At 48.0% G+C, this 17704-nt stretch overlaps 1 protein-coding gene across 1 annotated transcript; it reads left to right on the top strand.

The window, feature by feature from the left end:
• Positions 1-15696: 15696 nt before the first annotated feature.
• LOC123398709 (probable cinnamyl alcohol dehydrogenase 8D) lies at positions 15697-17392 on the top strand. Its single transcript, XM_045093158.1, has 4 exons — positions 15697-15989; positions 16086-16199; positions 16286-16799; positions 16895-17392. Exons 1-4 carry the CDS (start codon positions 15910-15912, stop codon positions 17255-17257), a joined length of 1071 nt encoding a protein of 356 aa, XP_044949093.1. The 5' UTR covers positions 15697-15909; the 3' UTR covers positions 17258-17392.
• The last annotated feature ends 312 nt before the right edge of the window (positions 17393-17704 follow it).

Genomic DNA, 17704 nt, shown 5'->3' with positions numbered 1-17704 from the left:
CCGAAATGATTGACTCATTTGAGTATGTAATCACTGTATCAATTAACTGCATGGATAATATTATTTGTACTGCCAATGGTATTTATTATCGAAACTGAATTCCACTCATACCAAGAGTGTATGTTACATCATAATTTGATGTAGGGTCTCTGCGCGAACCCTTTTGCTACAAGGCTCGCTTTCTCACCACCTCATTGACTTTGTCTACGAATGAGAAGTTTCTAGTATTCCATATGGAAGATACTTATGAGGAGTAGGTATTACTGTGGTAAATACCACTGTTTGATGAGCGAGTTATATTTTTCATTACTTGCTTCCTTTTATGTGAACCAATATGAGTGCAAGAGGCACTCTACCATGGATTTTGGTTCAGGTCCCAAAAGGCTTTAGCAATTTTGAGAAGAAATATATGTCGACAAATGTAGTCTTTATTTTATATGATTCTAGTAGAACCGATGATATTTGTGGAAATGTATTTATTCCTTTTAACTCCTTGTGATTTCCTACAACAACGGAGTCAAGGTGTTTCGATGTCCCGACACGAAAACATTTGTGCACATTTTTGTCGGGCTTTGGATGATGAGCATCGAGTGAGGTGTCTTTCAACTTGATGTTGAATTACATTTACTGATTGAGGATTTGATTTCCTCTATTTCCGTGGAAGCATATGCGAGATTATATCTCATGTGGTCAGATTTCTCCCCCTCTTGCTCTCATTTCGGGAGAAGAGTGGTTTATCAGGTACCTCCACTCTTTCTGACACTTTACTGCAAGAATATAAAATTGAGTGACACCTTTGTCATCAGTAAATCCATGTGGTAGATTTGCAATGTGTTGCAAATATGTGATTCAAAACTTCTAGTTTAGATTCTTTGAGTACGTGGATATAAGGACTGAATGTAAATAACATTTCTAGTTTATTTCTCGGCATTCTTCGTGGTACTTATCTCCCCCTAATGCCAGAAATGTCCTTATTGCTGATGCAATCAGCATACGGGCTATGAATAATTTTGATTGACGAATAAATTGTTATTCCTCACATAGATCCCTAATTTTCTCTGAGAGCCCATTGATGTATGCTGGAGTGGTGATATCGGTATGTAACCGAATTATCGCAGATAGGAAATACTTTGTTGATTTCCATGTAATTACTACAAGGAGAATGTAGTATGCTATGCAGTTGGTATGATTTATATCATACTTACGGTGTGTAATGTCGTATTTGTCTAGCATGAGGCTAGTAAATTACGATTCTATAAGTTTTGTCATGTTATTAATTTCATTATCTTTGATAAGATATTGAACTAAACCATTATGTGTATGTACATAAAGTATTATGTATAATCAGACATTGCTTGTGAAATGAGTTCAACGAAGTTGTCCGTTCGAATGGATTTATCCCTTGTTTAGGATAACTTGCTCTTACTTTAATAAGTTGAGTGATTAATTTGGTAAGGCCATTCATGGTTGTGTGTGACAAGGGACACACTTGAAATCATTTTTAAAATGTTTCCATGAGTGCCGTGAAGTATCTATATAAGACAACATAATGGTTGAGTAATCCACATATCTTCTGAATGTGTTCAAGGAAGAATGAGTGGCTCATTTAGAATTGTAAGCTGAGAGTGCCTTAAATTAATTTCCTCTATCACACATGTGGTGCACATAAAAATCTGATGATTGGGAAATTTTGCAACTTGTTAAGTTGTGACCAACAAAATTGTCAATAATTTTCTAATCAACCCCAAACCAGGATTGTAAGGCTTAAAGCAAAATATTTTGTAAGATTTAGAAAATTATTTTGTATGCAACAAAATTGAGTATGATTTGATTCATACATTCAAAAATTTATCAAATATAATGTCCAAGAAATAGGATATTGGATATTGCACTACATGTATTAGTACAAGTATAAGCAAACAATATTTTCGGGAATAATAAGGATAGTACACGAGGTCTCCCATATTACTGAAAAATGAATTACACAAACATATCATAGGCACAAAAGAATTGATCATTCTTTTATTGCACTATAATTTTGGTTCTCCTTCTGATGAAGATTTGATAACTTCATTTACCAGAATATTTTCTGGTTATATGTTTGCAAATTTTCAAATATCCCAATGAACTTATTTGCCTTTTAATAAATTTGCGATGTGGTTTGACCATATGTTTGAGGGTTTGGTAATCATATGTACGATATTTATGTAACCACACAATTGACAAATTTGAGAGTTGTCTTTGTGATTATTTGAAAACGATCTATTCCCTATTAAGAGGTGATTTTGTCTTTGATTGTCTTTTAGCCACCACTTTAATTTGAAATCCTCATGGCTATATTTCGTCGCCACTGACTTGGTATTCACTACCAACAAGATTTTCAAATGATGGTATAGCACCTGTGGGGTGAGTCTGATGATTTTAAGAAAGTTCGTGTTCCTTCATCATGGAAAATGGTAGTACCATCATTAGAGGATGTAAAGTGTATTAGTGGATTTTCAATCGGATCTGCATATGAAGATTCTGATCATGAGATCTCAACTTGAAGTTGATTAAGGTGATATAATTGTGAGCCGCGATAAGACTTGATGTCTTTGAAAAACAAATGGGAGATCATTCGTGATGTGCTCATGGAAGCATATTTCTCTTAAGCGAATATTCAAGGTGAATAAATATTCATCCATTTATGTACTTAGCTTGAGAATCAAGTGAAGTTGGTTACATATAAAATGCAATATGTACATACATAGCTATTAAGAGAATAGCCATAAAATATTTTCCTCAAGGTGGAGTTATAGTGACAATAATACCACGTGTGGATACAACGACTGATGTCGTAAATCATCATACAATAAATAATATCACCTAACATGTACTTATTGTATTTGGAAATGTCAACCATGCTTAATTGAAAATGCTAATGCATTTATTTAATTTACTTATAGGAGTAAGTGTCATCTATGAATAAATGATTTGTTTGAGTACAATCATGGCCAAGGTGATCCTTGGTGAACCTTGGTATATCCTTCAGTACAACACATGTGATGTGATGAAATTATTGCTAATGTTTTGGACTTAATTCTTGAGAAAGTGTGTGACTTTAGAGTCACTGCCAAAATGTACAGACTTGCATGCTTAACATTGGTTAGTCACTATGAAATTATAACCATGATGTGATGTGGACCTTCTGAAAGTGTTGATCCACTCAATTATTTCCATAAATTATGGGGTCCATCTTGATAGATGGACGACACTTTAATTATAAATAATGACATAGGCTCCATTGACATGTATTTTACCAATGTAATAAAAGGTAATCATTGGAGTATGCAAATATTTGCATAATTCTCTATGACATATTCAAACAAAATGAGGCTTGAATAATTGATATTGGTAGATAGTACCATTCAACATGTAATAATCATGCATGAATTTACTATGATATTAAATCATTTTAGTGAACAACAACAATTGCTTCAGAGGAGCAAATTTTAGTACGACTGATGCCATATAGCCATATGTGTATACCTTAATTTATATATGATAACATTTTAAAGATAATCACCAGTATGATGTAGATCTCGCATGTAATAGAAAACATAGACTGACTTTTGTCAGTAGATGTTCATAATTCTATTACCTTGTGTTATGCTATATTTAAGAAAATCACTTTAAAGGTAATCATCTGTCAGACTGACATGATATAGACCTTGCAGTAATAATGCATAGTGTGCAAAATTTTACAGTAGATGCGAGTATTACCTTATGATTTCTTGAGGTAGTCACGTCTAATATTAATATTTGGAAGAGCACTTTGAAGGTAATCATCTTGTAAACACACACAAGATGTAGACCTCATAGTAGTGATGAATAATCTACGAATGGTGCAGTAGATGTCATCAAATACTTTGTGATTCACAAATATAAAGTAGTGTAGTCATATTGAATATGACATTTCGTAATCCTTCTTCGAATTACATTAATTTTTGCAAGAAAAAAATCAATTGCAAAACATAATTGTTGCACTTATCATAAAGAATGCTAGTATCTTGGGGCAGATTCCGTATAAAGATGAAACTGGAATGTGTCCAAGCAAACAATTAGTACTAGGAACTGTAAAGTCGGGAGGCTGTACAACAAAACTCAAACAGATTAATGTTTTATATTCGTACAACACATTAAGATAGATTGATGCTCATCTGAATGTTCTGTTAAGTCAGTGGGCTGACGGGTGCCGAATTAATAGATAATCAAAGGGTTGAATTAGAAATTTGCTGAATGGATAAGATTGTCCCGTGCGTGCGTTTGTGGTAGGCGTAGCCATGGAAACCATCGCCGCCGTCGTTGACCAGAGTGCTTGGACGCGCATCGTTGCGCCGTTGGCCACCATGGACGCGTCCCGTCCCATCCGCGTCGGGAGGAGCCGCATCGTGGAGAGGTCGGCCAAGTCGTAGGTTGCGCGCCGCGCGCCGTCCCGCAAGGAGCCTCGCCTGGATGGGTGGTGCTGGCCGCCGCCGTCTTCGCCTACTGCCGCGTCGCCCGCAGGCGTCGGACGCGAGCGTCGTTGGTCCATGCTCCTAAGGGCACCGCGCTTTGCACCGCCACCGGGATGGTTGCCGTCCGTTGCGCCATGAGTGGCTGTGGTGCGCTAAGGCGGGCTGCTTCCCCACGCACCCGAGGGCGTTGCTGGCCGCCGGCTTACGCGCCTGAGGACGCACCGATGCGGTGGCCGCGAGCTGGCCGAACCGCCGTGGCTCGGCTCTGCGTGGTTGTTGACCTTGGCGCTGAAGGGCGCCGCCGCCACGATTAGCCCCGCGACGGAGACGACGCAGCCGGGCGCCTCGTGCACCTGCAAGCAGGAGGGCCTCGCCAGGTAGTGGCCGATGGCTGTCTCCTTAGTGGTAGTGGGGTTTTCTTTCCTCGTGGCCTTTTCGCTCTCGGCGGAGCAAGTGCATGATAACTTGTTACAGTAAAACGAGAGTGAATGAAAGTGAATGGACGATTAGTCCTGAATTCTATTGATTCTTAAGTATATATACATCTAGAAGAGGTGCGAAGAAGAGGTGTTTGTTCAGAGACATCCCTCCAGAACATGTATCTATTGACAATAGAGAGAAAGGAGACATGACTGTTTGAATTAAACACATCCATTAAATTAATATACTAATTAATTTCTAACACCAGCTACGTTGGTGTTAGAGCATCTACAGACGGCCTCAAACTCCTGCGGACTCGCCTGTTTTTTTTGACTCCTCATGTTTTATTGTCAAATAACCACTCTTTCAAATTCTTCTCTTATTTTCTCAGTCATTTTGTCAAGCACAATGCGTGCGAGCAGGCAGAGCACGTACGAGGCCAGCAGCCGGTAAGCTAGCAAGCCCGCGATTGCACTCCAGCAAGTGATTGTGGCACTCCAGCCAGTGGCTGTGGCAAGCGCTAGGCGGCAAGAGACTAGCACGCTAGCGCGACAATGGGAGCGCGGCAGCCAGCACGACGGACATGCCGTGCACCAGCAATCGCATGGGCCGGCGCGAGCTGGCACGCGTGACCTCTGCCACAGGTTTGCGTCTGGCTCGGGCAAAGCAGAAACGACAGCAGCACGCGTACATGACAGCAGCACAATAGCATGACGACCGACGCAAAATCACGACACCCGAACACACAAAATTACGACGCCGTGGCTCGGCCGTCATGGACACAAGCGCGAGCTTCGGCTCGGCCGCCACGGCGAGCTCCGGCTCGACCACCACGATCGTGAGCTCTGCCACACGAGCGCGAACTCCGGCTCGGGTGCCACAGCGGGCACGAGGCGCAGCCACGGCAGGCACAATGCGCGGCCATGGCGGGTGCGAGGTTTGGCCGCGGCGGGCGCGTGCTCCGGCTATGTCGCCACTGGCGTGAGCTCCGGCCACAAGCGCGAGCTCCGGCTCGGCGGCTACGGCGGGCACGAGGCGTTGCCCCGGCGAGCGCGAGCTCCAGCTCGGCCGCCATGGCGGGCGCTAGGCACGGCCACGGCGAGCGCGAGCTCCGGCTCGGCCGTCATGACGAGCGTAAGGGAACAATGGCTTCCATCCCCACCCCCGCGTCGCCCACGCCGTGGCGACACGGGGGATCCTCCACCGACGTCGGGCACTTTCCCCTTCCCCCTTTCCTTAGCCTCGCCGCCGCCTGAGGAGCCCGCCGGCAAATTCCAGGCAGGCTCCAGGGAGGGTGGCGCGAGACTGATCCTCACGGACTCTAGCCTTTCCTCTTTGCCCATGTTCATCATGGGCTTGTTCCTGCTAGCAGACAGGGTAGATCTTAAGTTAGATACTTCCTTCGTTTCAGTTTATAAGTCCGACACGTGTATCTAGGTCGTTAATTTGACCAACTTAATAAGAGGCATATATTACAAAAAATATATCATTAGAAACTTTAGATGTTCTATTTTCTAATGATATAATTTTTATGTTAAACAATATATTTTATATAAATCAAATTGACGACCTAGGTACACGCGCATACCTTATAAACTGTGATGGAGGGAGTAGCCCGGTTGTTTGTCGCCCCAATAAGAAAGGGGGCTAGGGGGTGATCAACTCCAAATTCATGAACATCAAGTCCGTGACCAAGTGGATTTGGAAGCTTTCGCATAACTAACTCGGACTTTGGGCCGATCTTCTAAGAGCATGGTTAATAGTATAGCCAACTGCTGGCTATAAGGAGTCTTATAGCCCACCTTATAGCCAGCTTGTACAATAGTTAGCTATAAAAAGAGTACTACTTTTATCATATATGGCCTACGTTTCATTCTCATAAATCACCCAGGAGCACGTGCTAGAGCTGGCTCTTCACGAAGAGCCCGCTTTCTTTCTCTCTCCTCTTCTCTCTCATCCAACTCAGCAGAAATATATTATTTTAATCCTTACAGCCTGCTGACTGGACCTTATTGTACTTGCTCTAAAAGCCAAGTATTTCTCGAATGGCACTTTTTTGAAGCCTATGCCCAGGGATCGCCGTTTTGGAACGTGATCCAAACGGTGAAACCCGCTTTTGCTCTAGGCACTAGATTACAGGTGGGAAATGGTCGATCGGTTAAGTTTGGGTTTGATGTGTGGATCGAGGCCCAACCCTTGTGGATGGAATTCCAAGGATTACACGAACTAGCGGTGGTTCCACGCATTTCTGTTGCCAACGCCTTGCGGGTGTGACCACGCGACGTGGCCTTCCACGGGCAGCTATCACCGGTGGAGCCTGCGGTCTCGACTAATTTTGTGCGCTAGACTTTCCCACATTACACTTCCGTAAACTCCGGGCGTGGTGTCATGGCACCTTACCGCCCTGTTTGTTTCATAAGTCCTAGGACTTTTTTAAGTCCCAACTTATAAGTCATAAGTCCCTACCTGTTTGTTTACAAGGACTTATAAGTCCCGAGTCCCTACCTGTTTGTTTACAGGGACTTATAAGTCCATGTTGCACCTAATAAAATACACTTGTTCACATAACCCTTGTTCATACAAATGAATTGCAGAATAGTGACAACCGAAATAACAATTGTTCATAACACTTGTTCATACAAACGAATTAACACTTGTTCATAAGAACCAAAATAAGAGAGAGTACATAACAACCGAGATAACAGAAATTACATAAGCGAAGAACACTTCTTCATATCACTGTTGTTTCAAGGACCACAACCCATCAGCGACCCAAGCTCTGAATTGATTCATAGCAGCACTGTCCATCTCATTTGTTGAATCATTTGTTGTAGTCGTTGGCATAGACAATGGTACATAATTTTCATCTTGATCACACAAGTCGAAATCTATATCGGCGAGTTGACTTTGTCTAATAAAATTGTGCAGTGCAATGCAAGCCACAATTATTTTGCTTTGTTTCTGCTGTGGATAACTAGGCAAGTGAAACAAAATCCTCCACTTGTTCTTCAGGACTCCAAAACACCTCTCGATGACATTTCTAAGTGAAGAATGGGTGAAATTGAAGTGTTCCTTTTTTTCTCTAGGTCCTTTGTTACAGTAAGAGTCCAAGTGGTGACGGACCGGGCGGCGACGGGGCGGGCGGGGACGGGGCGGGCGACGGACCGGGCGGCGACGGGGCGGGCGGGGACGGGGCGGGCGGCCGGCGGCGATTGGGGCGGCGACCGGCGAGGGGTAGGGTTGTGCGAGCGACGAGGGGTAGGGCGGCGGCCACTGGATCGATGCGGGAGACTATTTCCGCGGGCCTAACGAGCAATAAGTCCCAATAAGCTCCTACTAGAGAGTCTTATTTGATAAGTCCCAAATCACCATAATAAGTCCCAATAAGTCCCTTGTGTTTGGTTTAGGTGGGACTTATAGGGACTTTTTTAAGTCCCAAAACCAAAAAGTCCCTGGAAACAAACACCCTCTACGTCTTCCAAAGTATCTTCTCGGTCAAGTCCTTGTACGGTAGATTGATGCAGGGAGCGGGTTTATGTGTGGCTTGCACGTTGTGAAAACTGAGGATTCAACTTAAAGTAAAAAATCATGTGGCAGATGTTTCGTAATCGCCTCCCTACCTCGAATAATGTGTCCAAACGTAGTTCATCGGACGGATCATGTGCAGTCTGCGGTGCCGTGGAAGATGTTGACCATGCGCTTTTCGCTGTCACCTTTCGGTCTTTGCGTGGAGCACGGTTAGAGCCGCTGCTGGCGTTGATTGTAATCCAATTGCTTGGGTGTAGGGATAAAAATGAAGTGGAAACTTTCCGTTTTTCGGAGGAAAAATGAAAGCGGAAATGGAAATTTGCAAAACGAAAATGGATATGGAATTTTTAATGCAAAAACAGAAACAAAAACGGAAGAGTGTTTTCCGGTAGAACATATGTGAAAATGGAACTTTTCGTTTTTGTGAATATGAAATTTCCCAACTATATGCCTACACCTGTTTTGGAACCCAACCACCAAATAACACACAATGACACCATGCGCATAATGGATCATTTGAGGCCCAACTTATACTACCATATATGTACTCAGCTAGACCCTATACACAATTGTCATGTACTAATACAATACTAGAATATGTTGCTAACATAATCCAATTAATTTGTAGACATGTTAGCAATTCATTAATTTTTGTTGTTGTCTGTATTACTCTATGATTCAAGGGTTTTTAAAGTTTTGGTCAACGCCCACTTCTATTTTTGTATCCGCTTTGTATTCGTTTCGTGTCTGTTTCTGGTAGTATCTGTTTCCGTATTCATTTCCGAAGTTTCTGTATTCGTTTTCACTTCTGTAAAATAATATGAAAATAAATGTGATAGCACTCAGTTCCGTCCGTTTTCGCTCCATTTTCATCCCTACTTGGATGGACATCCTATCAAGCTTGGGAGCTTATAGAGGACAGGCTAGCGAGGTGTTGTGTGTTAAACAATGTGTTTGGGGAACTGCTCGACACCCTAAATGTGGGTGCGGCTATCTCATTATATAGAGGTACCAAGAGGTACAGTACAAGTCATATACAGTTATATACAGACACGCTACGTATATACAGTCTAACACCCTCCCTTAATCTTAATTGTGGCCTGAAGTACAAAGCAAGTTAAGATTGTGCCTACATCCTACAAACTGAGGCTGTGGAAGAGGCTTCGTGAAGATGTCAGCAAGTTGATCCTTGGAAGAGATGAACTTGATACCAAGTAGCTTCTGTGCAACACGTTCCTTGACAAAGTGATAGTCAACTTCAATGTGTTTCGTTCGGGCATGAAATACCGGATTCGATGAGAGGTATGTAGCACCGATGTTGTCACACCAAAGTATCGGAGGCTGATCTTGAGAGACTCTCAACTCTCTCAACAAAGACTGTACCCATATGAGCTCAGCTGTGGCATTAGCAACCGCCTTGTATTCAGCTTCAGTACTACTGCGAGATACTGTAGCTTGCTTGCGAGCATTCCAGGCGATCATATTAGGACCAAAGAATACTGCATAGCCCCCCGTGGATCGCCTGTCATCAGGACAACCAGCCCAATCTGCATCTGAGAAGGCCGAAAGCTCACAAGATGTAGCAGGCTGAAGGAGCAAGCCATATGAGGCGGTCAGACAGACATAGCGCAGAATCCGCTTCACAGCTGACCAATGAGACGTCCTGGGTGCATGAATATACTGACATACACGGTTGACTGCATAAGAGACATCCGGTCTGGTGATAGTGAGGTATTGCAGACCACCAACGAGGCTGCGGTACTCAGTAGCATCATCAGGTGAAAGAGGGTCTCCATCAAGCGCAGACAACCGATCAGTGGCAGACATAGGAGTGGTAGCATGCTTGCACTTCAACATACCAGCACGGCGCAGCAAGTCGAGAGAGTACTTATGCTGAGTGAGAGTCAACCCAGCAGAAGACCGTGAGACCTCCAGACCAAGGAAATAGTGCAGAGCACCCAAATCCTTGACAGCAAAAGCTCCACTCAGCGAAGAAACAAGACGCTCGGCAGCAGCATGACACGAGCTAATGAGGATGATATCATCCACATAGACCAGCATATACATCGTCACCTCAGGACGCTGCAGAAGGAACAGTGATGTATGAGCCATGGAGGAAACAAAACCATGAGCTCGAAGAACCGAGCCAAGGCGTGCATGCCATGTACGAGGAGCCTGCTTCAGTCCATAGAGAGCCTTCACCAGGCGACAAAGATGCTGAGGACGTGCAGGATCAACAAAACCAGGTGGCTGACGCATATAAACCTCCTCCTCTAGAACTCCATGCAGAAAGGCGTTCTGCACATCAAGCTGACGGAGAGACCATCCGCGAGTAAAAGCCAAAGAGAGCAGCAAACGAATGGTAGTAGGCTTGATGACTGGACTGAACGTGTCTTCATAATCAAGACCTTACCTTTGTTTGAAGCCCTTGGCAACTAACCGTGCCTTGTAGCGTTCAATGGAACCATCAGCATGCTTCTTGACCTTGAAGACCCACTTGGAATCAATAATATTGACCCCAGAAACAGGAGGAACGAGTCGCCAAGTATCATTCTTCAGGAGAGCTTGATATTCCTCCTTCATAGCAGCACGGCAGTGTGGAATACCGAGAGCAGCCTGAAAGTGTTGAGGCTCAGTAGTGGGATCAGCAACGGCATGGGCAACACAAGCAGCAATCCATGCAACAGTCCCATCAGTGCGCTCCTTTGGACGAAAAATGCCAGCATGACTGCGTGTACGAGGGCGAAGAGCCATAGCAGGAGGTGGCGCTGGCGGCGACGAGGCTGGTGATGACGTCGAGCCAGACGCAGGCGAGGCGGTGTTTGGCGATGTTGGGCCAGCGTCCGTCGCTGGCGAGGCTGGTGATGATGGGCCGGGCGAGGCCGGCCCGCTCGGAGCCGGGGCAGAGCTGGCCACGGGGCCAGGCGACGAGGAGGTGGCCGGGGAGGCTGGGCCAGGCAAGCCCAGCTCGGGCGAAGCTGGGCCGGGAGAAGTTGGCACGGGGGAGGCCGGCACGGGCGAGGCCGGCACGGGCGTGACCGCCACGGGCGGCACGGCAGCGGGCTGGCGGGCGCGACCCGGCGTGCATGCGCCATGCACGGGATCGACGACGCCAGCGAGATCGACTTCGGTCGCCTGATCATCCAGAAGCTCAAGGCGAGCAACACGTCCAATACCTGCAGCATGGTTAGGGAGCAACATAGGAGCATATGCAACATCTACAAATTGATCAGGCGAAGGTAAGGCGGAGTGCACAGGTGGTGTAGGAGTAGTAGAGTTGTTCGGAAGTGCAGCAAAAGGGAACACGCTCTCATCAAACACGACATCACGAGATATGTAAACACGATAGGTGGGAACGTGAAGGCACTTGTATCCTTTATGAAGGGAACTGTACCCAAGAAAAACACACTTTTTAGACCGAAACTCTAGCTTATGTTTATTGTACAGACGAAGGTGAGGCCAACATGCACATCCAAAAACCTTCAGAAAAGTGTAGTTTGGGAGTTCATTGAGCAAGAGTTCAAGAGGAGTTTTCATTTGAAGGAGTCGTGAAGGAAGCCTATTTATTAGAAAACAGGTTGTGGAGAAAGCATCACTCCAAAACCGAAACGGAACGGAGGCATGAGCTAGTAAAGTAAGGCCAGTTTCTACAAGATGACGATGCTTACGTTCAGCGGCGCCATTCTGCTGATGTGTATGAGGACAAGACACACAGTGCGAGATCCCAAGCTTGTTAAAGAACGAATTGAGATGATGATATTCACCCCCCAATCCGACTGAACATGAAGAATCTTATGCTTAAGGAGACGCTCAACATGTGCTTGAAACTGAATGAAAACGTCGAACACATCAGATTTACGCTTGATAAGATAAAGCCACGTAAACCAACTGTAAGCATCAATAAAACTGACATAATAATTATGGCCACTGACAGACGTTTGGGCATGACCCCATACATCAGAAAACACTAGCTCAAGAGGCCGTTGAACTACATGACTAGACTCAGAAAATGGAAGCTGATGACTCTTGCCTTGCTGACAGGTATCACAGACAGTTTCAGCAATTTTATTGGACACAACTGGAAGTTCATGACGATGCAGAACATGACGAACTATGGGAGCACCAGGATGACCAAGGCGCGCATGCCAGTGTGAAGACGACACGCGAACACCGGTGAACACCTGGGGGGCATGCGGCGCAGGAGGTGCAGGTGGCGCATCAAGCGCATAAAGGCCATGGCGGAGACGACCTCTAAGCAGAACGGCTCTCGTGTACCGATCCTTAATAAAAAAGAAGAAACAGTGAAATTCAGCGAAGACAGGATTATCACGAGTAAGCTGAGGAACAGATAACAGATTGCGTGTAGCAGAAGGAACACGAAGAACATTATGAAGGTGCAGTTTTCTAGAATTGTGTGTAAGAAGAGCGGCCTGACCAAGATGTGAGATGCGCATACCTGCTCCGTTGGCGGTGTGGACCTGATCATGACCGCGGTATGGCTCCTGGGTGGAGAGCTTTCCCATCTCACTCGTCAGGTGATTGGTAGCTCCCGTGTCCATGTACCATGCCAGATCAATGGAGTAGGACGGAGTGTGCCCGTGCTCGGTGCCTGCCACAGCAGCAGCCGCCTGCTTGTCATTGCCTTTGCCATTGTTTCCAATGCCGAGGAAGTCCTTCTTGAAGCGTCGATGACAGCGTGAGGCGATGTGACCCTCAAGACCGCACAGTTGGCAAGCTTGCTGAGCAGGTTTGCCGCGGGCTGCGACGTTGGCGGCGGAGAAGCTCGGGAAGGCGTGGCGCGCTTTGATACGCTGTTCGCGACCGAGGAGGCGTGAGTAGAGCTCACGAGGCTGAAGGGGAACGTCGCGACCATTGATGTTCTCGATGAGATTATCATAGTCGTCGTCGAGGCCGTTCAGGACGTAGGTGGTGAAGTCCTCGGGGCGAAGCGGCTGGCCAATGGAGGCCAGCGTATCGGAGAGGCCAGTCAGCTTGTTGAAGTAGTCCGTGATGCTGCTGTCACGGAGCTTCGTCTTGCCCAGCTTAGTGCGGATAGCATGAGCACGAGCATGAGACTGAGAGGCGAAGCTGGTGTGGAGCGCCGTCCACACATCCCGCGACGTAGAGGCGAAGAGGACCAGCGACGAGACGCTCGGGGTGAGCGACGACTGGATGGCAGAGAGGATGGCCTCATCCTGGGCCACCCACGTATGGTACGCTGGATGATACACCGGCGGGCACGGAAGGGTGCTGTCGACGTAACCCTCCAGGTAGCGGCTCCGAAGGAGCGGCAACACCTGTGCACGCCAAGACAAGTAATTGTTGGGCGTGAGCTTCACCGGGATGAGGTGCGAGAAGTAGAAGGGCGACGGCGTCGCAGCATGATCAGCGTGAGCCGATGGCGAAGACGCGTAGTGATCCATCGGTGGCGCCATCTCCAGGGACGGTGCAGGAGCAGCAGGCGCCATACCATCATACGCTGACGACGGGTAGGCGTCGTAGGTCGGCGCAGGTAGGGCCACATAGGGCGATGCAGGTGGGGCCCCGTAATGCAGCACCGTAGGCGCGGCGTAGGGCTGCATAGGCGGCGCACCGTAGGGAGGCGCCAACCAGGAGGACGGCGGCGTCGATGGGGCCCCATAGGCAGGGGGGCCGTAGGCCGACACGTGAGGCGCGCCGTAGGTCGGCGCGGGCGGGGCTCCGTAGGTCGGCGTCGAGTGGGCGCCGGAGAGGACGGGCGCGGAGCCACGAGTGGGTGGCGGCGCGACCACGTTGGTCGAGGCAGACGGGCCGCCGGAGGAGGCCGGCGACGGCCGATCGCCCCCCGCACCAGGCCCGACGGCAGGCGGCGGCTGAACCGATCCCAGCGAGGGCTGAATCGGGGATCGAGGCTGCCACCACGCGAGGGGAGTGGAGGCGAGGAAGGGCGAGGCAGAGGCGGAGGCCGTCGCGGCGGGAGGAGCGGCAGCAGCGGCTAGGGCCGGCGCTGCGGATGAGCCGGCGGCGGCGGGTAGGGCAGCGGAAGACGACATCGTAACCTAATCTGATACCATGTTAAACAATGTGTTTGGGGAACTGCTCGACACCCTAAACGTGGGTGCGGCTATCTCATTATATAGAGGTATCAAGAGGTACAGTACAAGTCATATACAGTTATATACAGACACACTACGTATATACAGTCTAACATTATGGACCTGCGTTGGGGCATTGCTTTCGTCTATCTAGCATTTTCAGAACAAAATTTCGATGGGTGTTTTCCCCTCTCATCCGGCTAATTGTATTCTTAAATGCAGCTTATTTATGCAGGAGTGAAGTTCATTAAGGAGGCGTGAGGACACTTAAGGGCTGGAGACGGTGATGCAACAACTACGCAACCTCAATTGTGTCGCTCGAGCGGACAGAGATCAGGTTACATACATGTTTGCATCTCATCGTGTGCCTTGCGGCCTAAATTCAAATTTAAACATTACGAAAAAATTTAAAAAAATAATGCATGTTCACAGCACATATTAAGATAACCCCTAAAAACTTCAGATCAAAATTCGAAACATTCATCAAGAAACAAAAAAGAAAAATATGTCATGAATAGTTCGCGAATGGTTCTGTGTGGACTATTCACATCTGAGTTTTTCTTTTTCGTTTCTTGATGTATGTTTTGAATTTTGATCTGAATTTTTCTACTATGATAATGGTTGTTGTAGTCAAAAAATTTCACTTCATATGAACTTTGCCCCCTACATTTGCATGCTGGCTCCGTCCCTGCCCACTCCTCCAGCTACAAGTATTTAGTATATAGATAAAGTAAAGAAGAGATGAGTTTCTCTTTTTTTTTTGTTGAGAAAGTGAGAGATTAGTTTTAATCATGCCCCATTCACTCAATCGTCTGTTATTTCCAACTCCAACCATATCGAATAATTTGCCCGGTCGGTCACCGTCACTGCAGGCTACAATGGCCCCGATTCTTTTATCCCCTCCTAACCCCGCACTGAATGGCCAGCTTTGATTGAATGACCAAGTGCGTGGTATAGTGTTCATTGTTTGGCGATTTTTAATAGACCGACTCCGCGACATATATGGCCCGACTGAACAATCCCTTCCATTGATTAACACTTCAGTCCCGATCGAAGAAAGAAAGTAGCCACAGGCCAGAGCCGCCGCTGGCTGGCTGCGGAGCAGCAGCCAGGTCCCAGGTGTGTGAGCATGGAACTCGGGGATAAATGTGTTTCGGCCAGGAGTCGACCAGTAGTAGTAGTAGGTGAAGGGTGGAGATACGTAGTGTCTGACGTTGCCATGCCGTCGACACGTAGTGTCTGACGTCCAGTCCGGCTCGTCGGCATGCCTATTTATTCTCATCTCCGGGCTTGGCAGTCACCAACACCCTGATTTCAGTGATTTGTGAGCAGGAAATCGAAGTATACTCCAGCTAGGAGCCTAGGCGAAGAAGCAGAGCGAGCAATCATCAATGGAGAAAGGCACGCCCGCGCTCGGTTGGGCCGCGAGAGACGAGTCCGGTCTCCTCTCCCCCTACAGCTTCTCGAGAAGGTCTTCCTCTATCCAGTCCCTATCATGGCGTGTACTCTGCTCGGCCTCGCCTCTGCATCTTGCCCCGTGCTGATGGATTCCCGTGATGCACGACAGGGCCCGGAAGGACGAGGATGTGACGATCAAGGTGCTCTTCTGCGGGATCTGCCACACCGACCTCCACATCGCCAAGAACGAGTGGGGCAACGCCCTCTACCCCATCGTTCCCGGGTGGGTACACCAACCAAAACATATCGATGGTCGTCGTCTACGACTACAATGGTGGATTGCTAACTGTTACCGTGTTGCCGGCGCAGGCATGAGATTGTGGGCGTCGTCACCGACGTCGGCCCTGGCGTCAAGAGCTTCAAGGTCGGGGACACGGTGGGCGTGGGCTACTTCGTTGACTCCTGCCGCTCGTGCGGCACCTGCAGCAAGGGGTACGAGAACTACTGCTCCACCCTCGTGCTCACCTCCAACGGCGTGGACTACGACGGCGCCACCACCCAGGGGGGTTTCTCAGACGTGCTCGTCGTCAACCAGGACTACGTCCTCCGCGTCCCGGAGAGCCTGTCTCTCGCCGGGGCGGCGCCGTTGCTCTGCGCCGGCGTCACGGTGTACAGCCCGATGATGCAGTACGGCCTCAACGCGCCGGGGAAGCACCTCGGAGTCGTCGGCCTCGGGGGTCTCGGCCACATGGCCGTCAAGTTCGGCAAGGCGTTCGGGATGACCGTCACCGTGATCAGCTCGTCGCCGAGGAAGCGCGAGGAGGCGCTCGAGCGCCTCGGCGCCGACGCGTTCTTGGTCAGCCAGGACGCCGAGCAAATGAAGGTGACGCTTTCCCCCTCCATTGATTGACCCTGTGTGCGCGTGACATGTGATTCTTGGCACGGTGGCGACTAACAAGGGTACGTTCTTGGGCGTAGGCTGCGGCGGGGACGATGGACGGCATCATCGACACGGTGTCGGCGGGGCACCCGCTCGTGCCACTGCTGGAGCTGATGAAGCCGATGGGGCAGATGGTGGTGGTCGGCGCGCCGAGCGAGCCCCTGGCGCTGCCAGCCTACGCCATCATCGGAGGCGGCAAGCGCTTGGCCGGGAACGGCGTGGGCAGCGTGCGCGACTGCCAGGCGATGCTGGACTTCGCGGGGAAGCACGGCATCACCGCGGACGTCGAGGTCGTCAAGATGGACTACGTCAACACGGCGGTCGAGCGGCTGGAGAAGAACGACGTGAGGTACCGCTTCGTCATCGACGTCGCCGGCAGCCAGCTGGGCGCCGCCGCTTAGTGCTCCGAGACGTAGACACGCAGCGGTCACCGGCCACGTGGGGTCGTGATACGTGGTCTTGTTATTTCCATGGGTCGGTGTGTGTGTATTTCCAGAATTTTCTGGTGAAATAATTGCTTCGCATGTTGTGTGTTCTGGCCATGTTCCACTCTAGAATGGCCCTGTTTGGATCTATGAGCTAGAGTTAGTTTGAGCTAGTTTGGGTTCAACTAGCCCTAAAGTATCCAAACATAAGGGTTAGATTGGAGCTAGTTGCATCTAACCCATGCAAAAAAACTATCCACCCAAGAGGTGCTAATTGGAGCTAGTTCTCATGAGGTTCATTAAAAAATATTTTTCTCTCTCTCTCCCACCAGCCAAGAGATGCTAATTGGAGCTAGTTCTTATGGGCCCATTAAAAAATTATTGTTCTCTTTTCATAAAATGTATCTATTGTCAATCTAACCC

The sequence above is a fragment of the Hordeum vulgare genome, chromosome 5H (genome assembly GCF_904849725.1).
Source record: "Hordeum vulgare subsp. vulgare chromosome 5H, MorexV3_pseudomolecules_assembly, whole genome shotgun sequence".
NCBI classification, from domain to species: domain Eukaryota; kingdom Viridiplantae; phylum Streptophyta; class Magnoliopsida; order Poales; family Poaceae; genus Hordeum; species Hordeum vulgare.
The sequence above is the reverse complement of the archived record's forward strand: the minus strand, read 5'-3'. Positions and strand labels throughout refer to the sequence as shown.

What these genes read in the sequence shown, in the direction of transcription:
- LOC123398709 (XM_045093158.1), top strand. Translation starts at nt 15,910, where the DNA reads ATGGAGAAAGGCACGCCCGCGCTCGGTTGGGCCGCGAGAGACGAGTCC. An exon ending in CCCTACAGCTTCTCGAGAAG is followed by an intron (nt 15,990 to 16,085) that starts GTCTTCCTCTAT and finishes GATGCACGACAG; the next exon opens with GGCCCGGAAGGACGAGGATG. An exon ending in CTCTACCCCATCGTTCCCGG is followed by an intron (nt 16,200 to 16,285) that starts GTGGGTACACCA and finishes TTGCCGGCGCAG; the next exon opens with GCATGAGATTGTGGGCGTCG.